Source organism: Thunnus thynnus, chromosome 3 (assembly GCF_963924715.1).
Source record: "Thunnus thynnus chromosome 3, fThuThy2.1, whole genome shotgun sequence".
NCBI lineage: Eukaryota > Metazoa > Chordata > Actinopteri > Scombriformes > Scombridae > Thunnus > Thunnus thynnus.
Window position 1 is genome coordinate 9,678,150 of NC_089519.1, and position 12,070 is coordinate 9,690,219.

Below are 12,070 nucleotides of genomic sequence, written 5' to 3' on the forward strand. Positions count from 1 at the left end.
CGCTCAAGGAGAAGTCTCATTCTGAGATTTCACCATAGTTGAGTTGTCGGAATCAGCTAAATATTCAACCATGAATCTTTTAGATAACACAAAGCTACGCTTTCAATACTCCAACACAACAAACTCCTCTTGGCATTCCTCTCTCCAAATCTTTCATGGATGAATATTAAGCTGATTTCGACAACAACTCAACAAACTGACGGGATCAAGTGAAAGGTAAAGAAAAACATTTTGTTTCTCTGTATGGTCCTTTCAGACACTTATAATAACATTCTGAGCTGGACAGTGGCAAAAACAAGCATTTTTAATGGACATACATTAACGGTGCGCTATTGCCTCAAAGGATTACATTGCAGCCTGTTTTGCAGCTGCCGGCTGCAGTGATCTCACTCAGTACTGGACCAAATTCAAAAATTGTAACTGTATGTGCACATTTCTTATTGTTTATAAGTTGGATAGACTCAAAATACTTTCTAAATTCAATCATGTTCAAATGATGAACGAGACCTCAAGAACTTTATTTATGGATGTGAAATTTTCCAGCTAAAATTAATAAATTGAAAGTCCGTTGAACTATCTGGTTTTTGTTTTCATAGTATAGTGTTGTCACAGTGATGTTAGACTAACAAAAGCTAGATGGCAGTAATGAGGCTTCCTCACTGTTTTGATTGATGAGAATCAGAAATGTTTAAGTGCAGAACCACATTCACAACCGAAAAATGATTTTAATCGAACTTTAAATATTTTCATTTATTTCAAGCACAACTGACAAATGGAAGTTAAACTTTTTTCAAACCTTTTTTAATAGTAACATGTGATTATCATACAGATGAATAATGATTAAATAGCATTATAAATCATCAATAAAAAATATAGTTTCAACTTCAAGCGATGGCTTTGCATATGTCATATGAGAAAGAAAGCAGACTGAAAACCATACACATTCACTGTTGGCTTTTGAAAACTGCTTCAGCTTCTGCAATTATCTGCTAACACCTTAAAATGGCACAAAAGGACAAAATCTGAAACTCAGATTCACCCATGAGACAGTAATTGTGAATAGGTGAAAAAGAGGAAGTAACAAGTCTTGATCACAGAGTATTGCAACCACTGCTTGAAACACAATGATACAATATTTTCCCACATGAATGTTAATGTTGCATGACCCACATAGCAGTATGGGACTCATGTTATTAGCAATAGAAGACATTTACTTGAAGTTTAAAGAGGCAGGCATGTGACCAAAATGTTGTAAGTTCAAATCCCCAGGCTATCTCAAAATAAGGAAAGTGAATAAGTAATCTCTACTTAAACACAAAGGCAGTTTGTGCAAAAGGTGTCTAGAAAAGTGCAATGGTGTTGTAACAACTTTTCTTAAGAAAGTATTTAACCATCAAGAGCAAATATGTTTATTATACTCTACCTAAAACAAATACCAGTGATGCACAAGCAATTTGACTTTTTTTTCTTACATGAGTAAAATCAATTCAATCACAGTAAAAAAAAAAAAAAAATACATAAACATATGGAGCCCCGGTTGCAGGTGAGCTGAAAATTTGAAGCACTGGTGAGAAAAATATTCATTTACATGAGCATGTACAAGCTGTGACCACAGGATACGGCACCTGCTTCCATGAACACCTTCTCATTGCTTCACTTGTCCCAATCTCAGTGCTGCCATCAGACCTGTTAGCCTTAATCCTTCTGGACCCATCACCTTCCTCTTCCTCTCTGATCTCCAAGCAGTGCCAAGCCAGAATCTTTATGTACGCTGTTTGAGCTCGAATGCACTCCATCCCACTGGGAAAGGAGCAGCTTCGCACTCCGTCTGATCTTTCACAATCAGTCTGCCGCAGCCAACGTGGCCAGAAAGCAGCGCCCAGATCCACCCACTGGTAACGTAATCCACATGTGGCTGAGCGCACCAGCCAGGCTCGGACTGAGCTGACAACATCTGAAGGCAGAAACCCGAAGTCCAGACCTGCAGCTTCCTCTTCTAGCTTCTGGTGATGGTTTGTTGCAGCCTCTCTCAGCTCTGGAGAGGCACTCAAGTTGAACCTGTCTCTGAAAGCGGTGTAGTTGGGTAATTTGGCAGGTAGTGAGTGAGGTGGACCATCATCTCCCTCTAAAGTCCAGATCCCGGAGGCCTCAGATGGTTGATCTATAGACATCCAGAACGGGTCAAAAGAGGATCCCAGAATACGCAGGAGGCGAGAGGGACGGCGATGTCTAGATTTGGGCATGTAGTGGTAGTCTTCTGAGTTTGTCAGCAGGGTGTATGGGCGAATCGGCTGCGAGTAAGATGGCAGACTGGCTCTCAGCTGAAGAAACGGTGAATCCCAGCCTGTGTCCTCCTCTGTCACATTTGGAAGCTGATCCTGGGTTGAAGCCTTTGAAGTTAAGGCTACAGGTCCATGTAGGAGGACAGACACATAAATCAAGCAGAGACAGACTCCACAGTTGAGTAGTCTGAACATGGTCTTAGGTTTGGATGGTCTGGAACAGAAGAATGAAAACTTGCTCGTCTGGTCTTCCTTTTCACTCATTTAGTTTGGGTGCTCCCCTGTCTTCCTATTATTGGGTGCCTCAGGGACTCTGTGTACTCAGCACCAGACATCCTTGGGCTCTTCAACAATAACATACTGAAATTAGTGCCTTATCACACAAACAGCAGACATATTATTGAGTGTGTCCAGAGCACACCTGAGCTCCCACCTATCATTCAAGGCTCTGATGTTTTGGCTATCGTACCATTTGCAAAAATACAAGACAAGTCTGAGAAGCTTTGGTTTCACGTCATGTGTTGATACTTCAACTTGAACAAATTCCTATAAAGTAAGTAGTTCTGCACATTCACAGCGAACATAATTTGACCTCGATTTGCTCGAGTTGTGTCGGTTCCGTCACACAAAATTTATACACAAAACTTTATAGATCAGTTAAAAAACAAGCTTCAGGGTAAATTCCTCTCATGGTAGTCGAAATAATCACATAGCAGAACAAATTAACAAGAAGGACAGATGAAACATGTTTGCCCCATTTATTCTCTCGCACAAAATCAGCTGTCTGGGTCAAAGGCACACTTTGGTGTAATATCAAACATATTTGCAACATTATGCTTAACTGTAAACACAAATCTAGGTTTTGTTTACATCAACATTATAATATAACATATTATACATTTCATAAATACAGTCACATAAAGTTGTTTATAACCACATAAACATAACAAATAGCAGAATTAACAAAGAAATACTGCATTTATGCAATGAATTGACTAGGCAACAGTTCTGTAGTGACAGGTTTTATTGTGTGTGTGTGTGTGTACTTTCAGAGACAACCTGACTTGGCACAGTGTGTGACGTATATTTCAGTGTGATGGTATGTGCATGTTGACCTTTACATCTACCTGCTCCTCTTTCTCTGTTCCCAAACTCAGAGCGAAAAAAGCTGGTCATGTGATCTGTTCTCTTGCTGGCTAGATTGTGGCATTGGTTTGGATGTGGAGGGCGGCACACTGCGAGTCGTCTGGCTGCTGTGGTCTGCTGCCATCGCCCGATCCTCCAAAAACTTATCAAACTCTGAAAGGGACAGATATAGTTAGAGGTGTGAGGAGGAATTAGGAAACATTATCTTTACACAGAAATAGCAGCAATGGACCACTAGAGAAATCAACATACCTTCACTGGAAACTCCCTCACTAACTGCAGACTGGTCTTGCTGCATTTTCAAACACATCAAAACACAAAGAATAAAGATTACATCACACTGTTATCACATGTCAAAGAGTTTGTTTTTTGCAAAAGAGCACTGTATATACTGTAGATAGTCTTACCATATCACAGGATAGCCATTTGTCAATATCATTCTGCACAGAGTTTTTCACTGGTGGCACCTAAGAAGAAAAGTAAAGGATCAGGTGACACTGTCTTTTAGCAGTTTATTACATTGTACAGAACAAGTTTATTCATTGTTTATTCAAAGGAAATATCTTGTTAAAATCCATTTGTGTGTTAGTGTTTTCTACGTACCCCCGCTGTGACCTGCAACCTTGAGTCCAGAGCTCCAGCGAGGCCCTCCACAGCTCCTGGGTCCTCATACCTGACACTACACACACAAACACACACACACACATAGTGACAGCCTGGCCTAACAAGATCTCAAATGAGGAACTATCTCAAATGAGGAACTATATATATATATATATATATATATATATATATATATATATATATATAGGAAAGGACACCTAAGGTTGCCTTGAGATGACCCCAACTGGGAGGAGAAAGAGAGGCAGACCAAAAACCACCTGGTGAAGGACAGTGATGATGGAACTGGGAGAAATGGGTCTCTCATGAGACAAAGCACCGGCCAAAGCATGAGACAAGGTTCAGTGGCGGCTTATAATTGAGGCCTTATTGTATGTCCCAGCCCGGATGAAGAGGATAAATAATTAAGTAAGTAAGTCACCAGTTAGCACCACTCACCTTTTCCTCTGCTCAGCCAGGGAGCTGCCTCTGGTTTGGGCAAACATGTCAAACTCCTCCTCCTCTTCTGCAAGACAGAAGATTGTAATTTAGAAATTCACAATTGACTGTAAAACAAAGCACTTCACTTTATTCGCTAGTTTTCTGTATAACACAAATTTACTTCATGGAAAACAGCATTTTTACTAGATATGTCATGTATGCACCAATAGCAATATTATAAAATTCTGGTATTGATCAAGTCTAAACCCGCATTTTCTAAACAGATAACATGGTAACAGCAGGGCATTGTGAGGATTTCCTCATGGTGACCATAGTTTCTTTTCCTAGTTAGTTTTCTGCCATCACAAAAGCAAAACACAGGTGCAAATCCTGCATCCTCGAGACTTCAATGTACATATGGATTTGGTGTTGCAAAAAGAGCACAGACGAGAAGCAGAAGTTATACACCGATTACTCACTGTGGTTGGCTGATGGCCTCTGATTGGCCAAAATGCTTGCTGCTGGTTGGCTGGTTGTTGTGATGACAGCAGGTTGGCTGAGAGTTGAAGGTTCAGGGCTGAAGTCGATGAGGCTCCGGCTGCTGACAGGGGTCTGCTAGGATGATGACACAATGCGATGGGCGTCACACTCAACTAGTGTGTGAGTATATTCTTTAAGTCCAAATGATGGAAAACCTTCAGACCTCACAGTTGTCTGAAGCACTGAGTACTCAAAAGATTATTTCAAGCAAAAGAGAAAGTCAAGCTCTTTCTTACCTGTGGAGTATTTGTAGTTTGTGCCTTGTTAAGTCTGTCAAACCTAAAACACAATTACAATACAATGAGTATAAACTCAGCCATAAGCAAGTCACATATACTTGTATTTCACTCTTATAACAAAAAATCTCTTCCAAAAAAAATACAAAACAGGTCGGCTGCCACACACCTCTCATAGCGGATGAAAGCGTTGTTGAGGTCATCGTTGACCACGAGCAGCTCTTCAATAAATCCTTCTTCCTGCAGCTGAGGGATGAGCTCCACCACTCGAGTCTGCATGCTCTTACACACCGAGTACAGCTGCTGCTTGGGCAGAGGAGGAGAGGTTGTCACAGCTAGTGACATGGAGTGACTTAAAAGAAAATAATCATTCATCTTTGATGTTAAATCCTGTCCAAAAGTTAATTTATGAGCAAGTGTTCCTATTTGCTTTTTTGGTGCAACCAATTTTCCTTAGACAGCTTCATCTACCTCCAGTCACTGATTTCCTACATTTCACCAAATGCTTTGAGAATTCAGTGGGAGGTAAAGACCAAAGAATGAGCAAAAGACCAGAGAGATTGAAAAGTGTCATAAAGTGTCAAAAGAGAGAAATTAGTGACTCTACCTCATGTATTTTCCCATGTATGAGGGAGTTTACAGAGGAGCCCTTTATCGCGGATATAAAAAATTATTCAACATTTTCAACTATAAATTTCCACAGTACCATCACTACAAGTATCTAGATGATGCATACATAGGAGATTAAAGCTTATTGTCCCTCTGAATTGGAGTTCAAGACTTGGATAAAGTAGATCTTATAGACGATTCTGAGTCAGACACACACACACCTGTAGCAGCTCTGTATCATCCGGCTGACTCTGCCCAGGTTTCAGCTCATTCAGCATTTCAGACATCACAGTGAGATTTCCCTTCACAAGCGCCAGCTCACTCCGCAACTTCTGTTCCTGGACAAGAGAAAACAAAACAAAAACAAATCAACAGCAGCCAAAAACCACAACACAATTCAGTCCATTTTCTAGTTATTTTGTGGCCCGCACCAAGGATTAGATTAATACATTTCTGTTATGTCAAGGCAACATTGGCTTGACTGAGAAGTGTAAAAAGTAACTTAACAGCAGTCTGAACAGCAATGTTTGACTGACCTTTCTTGTTAAAGGTTTCAAGTCTTTTTCACTTCACTGACCACACCCAGGATCACTGAGTATGACTGGATGAGGTCAGAGGTGTACTCAGTTGCATCTGTAACCACACCCATCAGTGATGTCAAAATGTACTGATCACCATCTGCATTTCTCCATCACTATTGCAAGATGAAAACATCAAGCTCTGGAGGTCAGCAAAACAGGATGTTCAGCTGCTACTAGTTGCATAACAAGTCAGTATTAAAAAGCCTTTTTTCATGTTTTTATCGTTTTGCAACAGTGAATCACAATGGAAGTGATTATGATTTTTGACACAGATCAACAGAAAATGTCTCTTTACTGTCAAACTGAAAACAAATCTCAAAAAAATGATATTAAGGCTACAAATATCATCAACGGCATCAGCCCTCAGTCCATATCAGTCAGTACTGGCTTTCCTCACTGGCTCTATGAAGTCTTTGACTGTGGTACCTGTTCTGCAGAGAGTGAGGCTGGTCCTTCACTGGGCTGGACTGGAGGTGAAGTATTCTGAATGGGAGCACTGGTAGAGGCTTGAGTCTGTGGTTGATGCGGTGGAGTGGTGACAGGGGTCGTCTCGGGAGTCCCGTTTTCTGGGATACTCTGTAAAATGAGGGCAGAGACTGTGAAGTCTGGTAGAGAGATACAGTATGTGTTTGAGTTTGTGAGTCACTCTGTCGACAGACTCACTCTGTTGGGTGTGTGGATGGGGGACAGAGCATCCAGGTCTGTCATGGGGAACTCCAGACCTCGTCTCCTCAGGTCGTCGTATACGTACACCACCCCTGCAAGGGAGGGAGAGCTACGAAACGCATCCGCCCACGACTGGAGGATGACACAGAGGACATATGAATACATAAAAAGAGACTGACTCCTAAATCAGTATTCAATAATACAGCACACAAGCAAAGATTAAATGCGAGAAGAACAAGAAGACAAGAAAAGCAACACATAGAGAGAACAGAAAGGAATTGTCCTGCAGGCTTTACAAGGCTGACTCTATCAAATGTTATCATTTCTGCTAGAATGTGCTTTCATACAACTGGTTTCCACTGCATAGTGCAGGACAGTATGAAGCTATTTCAATCACAAAGAACACTAAAGATAACACTGTTGTTCTTGTCCGTAGCCATAATAGAGTCAAACTTAGTTGTAGGATGTCAACACACCACTGATTTGTTTAACAATACAGGTAAAGACGTGTCAAACCACTCAAAGAAAGCAAAAGAAAGAAAACAGAGTACAAACAGTTTCTGTGTGCTATGAGAGCATCCACATACCTGTATGAGGCTGAGCACCCTGTCATGAAGGGCAGTGGGGGGGTTATATTTGGGCAGGATGGAACGGACCAAAACTCCTTCAACAAAGTCCTGAGACGTCACCAGAACATGAAAGCGATGGCCGCAGTTCTTCACACAGGCCTCGAGAACCTTTGTGACAGTGATCCAGTTACAGTATGCAGCAGAGAGAAGGTGCAAATATCATTCAAGCTGCTCCAAAAGAAGCTTTTTCTTGCACAGTCTCAATACAAATGTTGATTTAGCCACTTGAATAAGCATTTATACTGAAACAGTCTCCTCTAAGCCACCAGCCAGTGAGGTCAAGGGTCACTCTGGCCTTCAGATTACACTCTCACGCCCCTCATTCCACAGCTCATGACGGGGCAAATGACACTTTAACGTACAGACGATTACTCACAGTAAGAGCCAACATGATCTCTCTGAAGTTCTTGTTTCCAACGATTCTCTTCTTTATAGCTTTGACTGCATCTCTGGGCCTGAAAAACACAACTTTGCATTGGATGATCAGTTACCATATTCATCCATGTTTATATTTCTAAAAGAAAAGTAAGCAATTATCATTAACAAACTAAAAGAAGATAAAAACATAAGGAAGGTATCTTTGTTTGTGGCTCATGTCTGCAGTGATAAAGAGCTAAAGTCTTTTGATAAAAAGGTAACTAAAATATTTCTATTTACTTACAACCAACTTACTGTACATGTCAAACTACTATAAATATTTTGGATTTCAGGCATACAGTGATATTCCTCATAGCATTACAAACCAAACTGCATACACTGAGATTAGCCTACATGACTAGCTCATTCAGTCACAACCAGCTGCACGGCCGTGCAAAAAGAAGCCATGAAGAAAGTGACACAGTAAAGAGTAGTAGTAAAAGTAGTAAACATGGAGACCTACATACATACAGTGTATTAGGTAGTTAGAAAGGTAAGGCAACATGCCCCAGATGGGGACAGGTAGCAGCTAATGTGGTTTAATGAAACCATGTTACCGTGTTCTTCTTTTCACCAATAATCATTATTCTGACTTGTATTGAGAAGTCAAGAAAAAGAATGAAAGGACAGGACAATCTCTGTCTCTACAGGCCAGAGACCACAAATCATTGAGCAGAACAAATTACATCATTCCTACCCCTCGTCTGTCTCGTTGATGATATCACATATCTCCATGTTGAGCCCCCAGTCCTCCGACTGCAGAGAGCTGCTGGTCGCTCGCTCTATCAACAGAGAGGGAATTTTATGTAAAATAAATACAGTAATACCAGATGATAAAGAAATGGATCACAATAACTAGACGTATTTCTTCCGATATCCTCATATATTTGCAATCTATGTATCCAATGTATCCATGGATCTCTACAGGCAAGTCTACACAGCACAGAGGATTAATTAAAACACCTGAAAATCTGTATTTTCATAGTTTTCAAGTATTTTCATCATAAAATTTGTGACAAAATAAGCGACAATCAAAGTTAAAGGGAAAAAAACTAAACTAAACTAACTAAACCAATTAATCTTCCATTCACTGATTTTCATTTTGGCTACTTTTGGGCAGTGCAACAAGCTGTAGACACAGCATTGACATATTATCACCACACTTCTTGTGGAGAGTGTGTTAGAAAAAAAAAAAGCATATTTACGCACCCTGCAGATATGCAACAGCATGTGCATTTATTTGGAGCCATGTTTCTGGTCACCTGATTAAGGGTTAGAGCAGCTAATGCTCCTCTATGTTCCCCAGCTAGTTGCTAAGTTTGTATATATGCCATTCTGGTGAGGAGCAAACAGTGTACAGTTGGTTTTTTCAGAGCCTGCTGCATGTGGAAACTACGTTAAAGAGAGTAGTGAGACTTTGCAGGCTGTAAAACCAAAACAATCAGCTGAAAGAAGCTAAAACGCTCAAAAGTTGTGCAGTGCTGAGGGCAACTGCAGAGTTGAGTCATCTGACCCATTGTTGATATAAAAATATTGATTAGAGCAGCTTTAAAGTTACAAAAAAGCTTCCTTAGTTTACTAATTAAGAAAGGCTTAAAGTACCACTCTAGCGTTTTCATATTGCCCTTCCCATTAGGAGACTTGCGAGATACAAATTTAAAAGTGAATTGTCAAAATCGAAGCACCAGAGGTCAAGATATTCTGACCAAATATGAGTCAAGCTCCAAAAACACTGGATCCTACATTTCCCATAATGCAACTCGACAGCATCTGTTTTGAGACCCTCCCTGCCTTGTAAACACATGTCTTTCAACCTCCTCACCCAGTTTGTAAAGCAAGCTTTTAGTCTCTGGGTCCAAACTAAGATAACCCTGATAACTTGTATAACACTGGCTCCTTTAACAATTAAATCTGCTGGCTTGTTGGACCGTTTGGATGTGGCTGGATCTGATTTGACTGAAAAAGGCGCACATTCCAGACAACATAAGCAAACAAACTGTCATCACATTATGATTCAGATTGGTAGATGGAAATACCCACCATCACCTTTTTCCAACCAAACACTGCCCACTTTAAACCAGAGCACAAACACAGAAGTTTCTCCTCAAATTGTCTTTATGGGAACTCATTGTTTATAGTAAGAGGCTGATTCAGAAAAAATGGGTTTTTCAGCTCAAACATGTCTTTCCCTCTGAACTACTTAGCAATCAAAGCCAGCTTTCCTGAACTCCAACCCTCACAGGCTCCTCATAAATCTCTAAATCTCCTTCATTCCTTTCCACCAACCCCTCCTCCCCCACCACCACCAATACACATGTCTCCGATCCCTCACCCCTGCCTTTCTCAATCCCATTTACTCTCTTCCCCTCCTCACATCTACTCCCTCCCCTCCCTCCTTCCCCAGCTCCCTCCACTTCATGTGACTGTCAGCTGCTTCTGTTCTCATTCGCCTCAGAAGTAGCTGAAGCCTCTCTGACATTCATGTGTGAGAAAGTGAAGTGGATGAGATAAGAGGAAGAGAGGGTTGAGACGGGTGTGTAACATTTTCTCACTACTCATGACTGTCCAGATTACACATCTTTCCAGGCATCACCGGCTGGCCTCAAGCATTTTATGGATGTGTGGGGATTTGCAGTTTTTCACAAAAAAAAGAAGCAGCCATTTAGAGGAAACTCTGCTGCCTTAAACGTTGTCTGTCATGACATATGCTTGTTGAAGACAGTCAGTAACACTTGTGATTGAGGTGTGAAACTGCTTGACAAACACATATGATTGAGGAAGTGAGAGGAAAAATGAAGTGGCTCCTTTGCTATCACTGGTTGGCATATTGTCGTGTCACTTAACTCCGAGCCACCAATCACCTGAAAGATAGAGGGTAATGAGCCCGCCTCTGTCGTCTGATTAGCTCTGAGGCTTTTAATGATGTTTCTGTCAAATATGGAGTTCATTAACAAAGACTTTAGAGTATTTACAATAGAAAAACAAATGTAAAAGTGTTATGAAGTGATTATACACCAATGGCAGTGTGGTTTTAAAATGCTGAAACATGTTATTGCTTGTATAAATTTAAATAATGACGCCAAATTGAATCCAACGGTGCACAACTTCTGTGTAGTTTTAAAAGCATCTGCGACTTACCGATTCTCTGACCGACGGGCGTTGAAAAGGGGTTTCCTATGAGAAACTCCATTTTCTCCCCGAATGAAAACATCTTCGAAAATGTCAAGCGTCCAACTCCTCGACGTTCAGGCAAACATGTATTGAGCTCAAAGCTGCGGCGTTTCCTTTTGCTTTCCGTGTGTACCGCTGCCTGAGAGGCGCACTAGCTCTCCTGCGCCGTCACGTGAAAACACACAGACACAAACACACAAACACACACACACACACACACACACACACCACACACACACACACCCAGGAAACAGAGAGGCGAACAGCTGCTTGTTTCATCACATTTTCAACGATATATTTTTGTATTTCTTTATTTGCACAAAGGTTACAATAAAAATATTTCACAGTAAAAATTATATTAAATTGTGCAGGAGAGGAAGGAAGCTCAGAGGGCTTATACAAAGTCCTCCCCTTTATTTCAACAAGTCATAAAAACATACAGTCATAAAACAATATAACATCATACCATTTACAAACTCACCAATATTCAAAACAGTTGTGAATTGTTGTTTTTTTTTTATTTCTGTAACTCCCAGTGGTCCAAAAAAGGCAAAAAAAATCCCCCTATATGGTTAAAATCTCTCAGATGCAATTAGATAGACCTGGACCACAGTGATCTATCAATCAATCAATCAATCAATTTATATAGCGCCATATCACAACAAAAGTCATCTCAAGGCACTTTTCACATAGAGCAGGTCAAGACCGTACTCTTTAATTTACAGAGACCCAACAATTCCCCCATGAGCAAG

At 40.7% G+C, this 12,070-nt stretch overlaps 2 protein-coding genes across 4 annotated transcripts; both read right to left on the reverse strand.

Annotated features, from left to right (window-relative positions):
* Positions 1-780: 780 nt before the first annotated feature.
* Positions 781-2,873, reverse strand: LOC137179448 (noggin-2-like). Its single transcript, XM_067584091.1, has one exon. The coding sequence runs from the start codon at positions 2,544-2,546 to the stop codon at positions 1,581-1,583; it is 966 nt and encodes a 321-aa protein (XP_067440192.1). The 5' UTR covers positions 2,547-2,873; the 3' UTR covers positions 781-1,580.
* A 150-nt stretch (positions 2,874-3,023) lies between these two features.
* On the reverse strand, positions 3,024-11,496 carry LOC137179447 (target of Myb1 membrane trafficking protein-like). Of its 3 annotated transcripts, none has more exons than XM_067584089.1 (15): positions 11,286-11,496; positions 8,845-8,929; positions 8,107-8,185; positions 7,689-7,838; positions 7,099-7,233; positions 6,862-7,011; positions 6,076-6,192; positions 5,415-5,548; positions 5,246-5,288; positions 4,949-5,081; positions 4,488-4,554; positions 4,032-4,107; positions 3,836-3,895; positions 3,681-3,720; positions 3,024-3,581 (listed from the first exon to the last, which is right to left on the reverse strand). In XM_067584089.1, exons 1-15 carry the CDS (start codon positions 11,356-11,358, stop codon positions 3,436-3,438), a joined length of 1,488 nt encoding a protein of 495 aa, XP_067440190.1. In that variant the 5' UTR covers positions 11,359-11,496; the 3' UTR covers positions 3,024-3,435. The 3 variants fall into 3 exon arrangements, with proteins under 3 accessions (XP_067440190.1, XP_067440189.1, XP_067440191.1); XM_067584088.1 differs by having other exon boundaries at positions 4,949-5,084; XM_067584090.1 differs by lacking the exon at positions 11,286-11,496 and having other exon boundaries at positions 4,949-5,084; positions 8,107-8,198.
* Between the last annotated feature and the right edge of the window lie 574 nt (positions 11,497-12,070).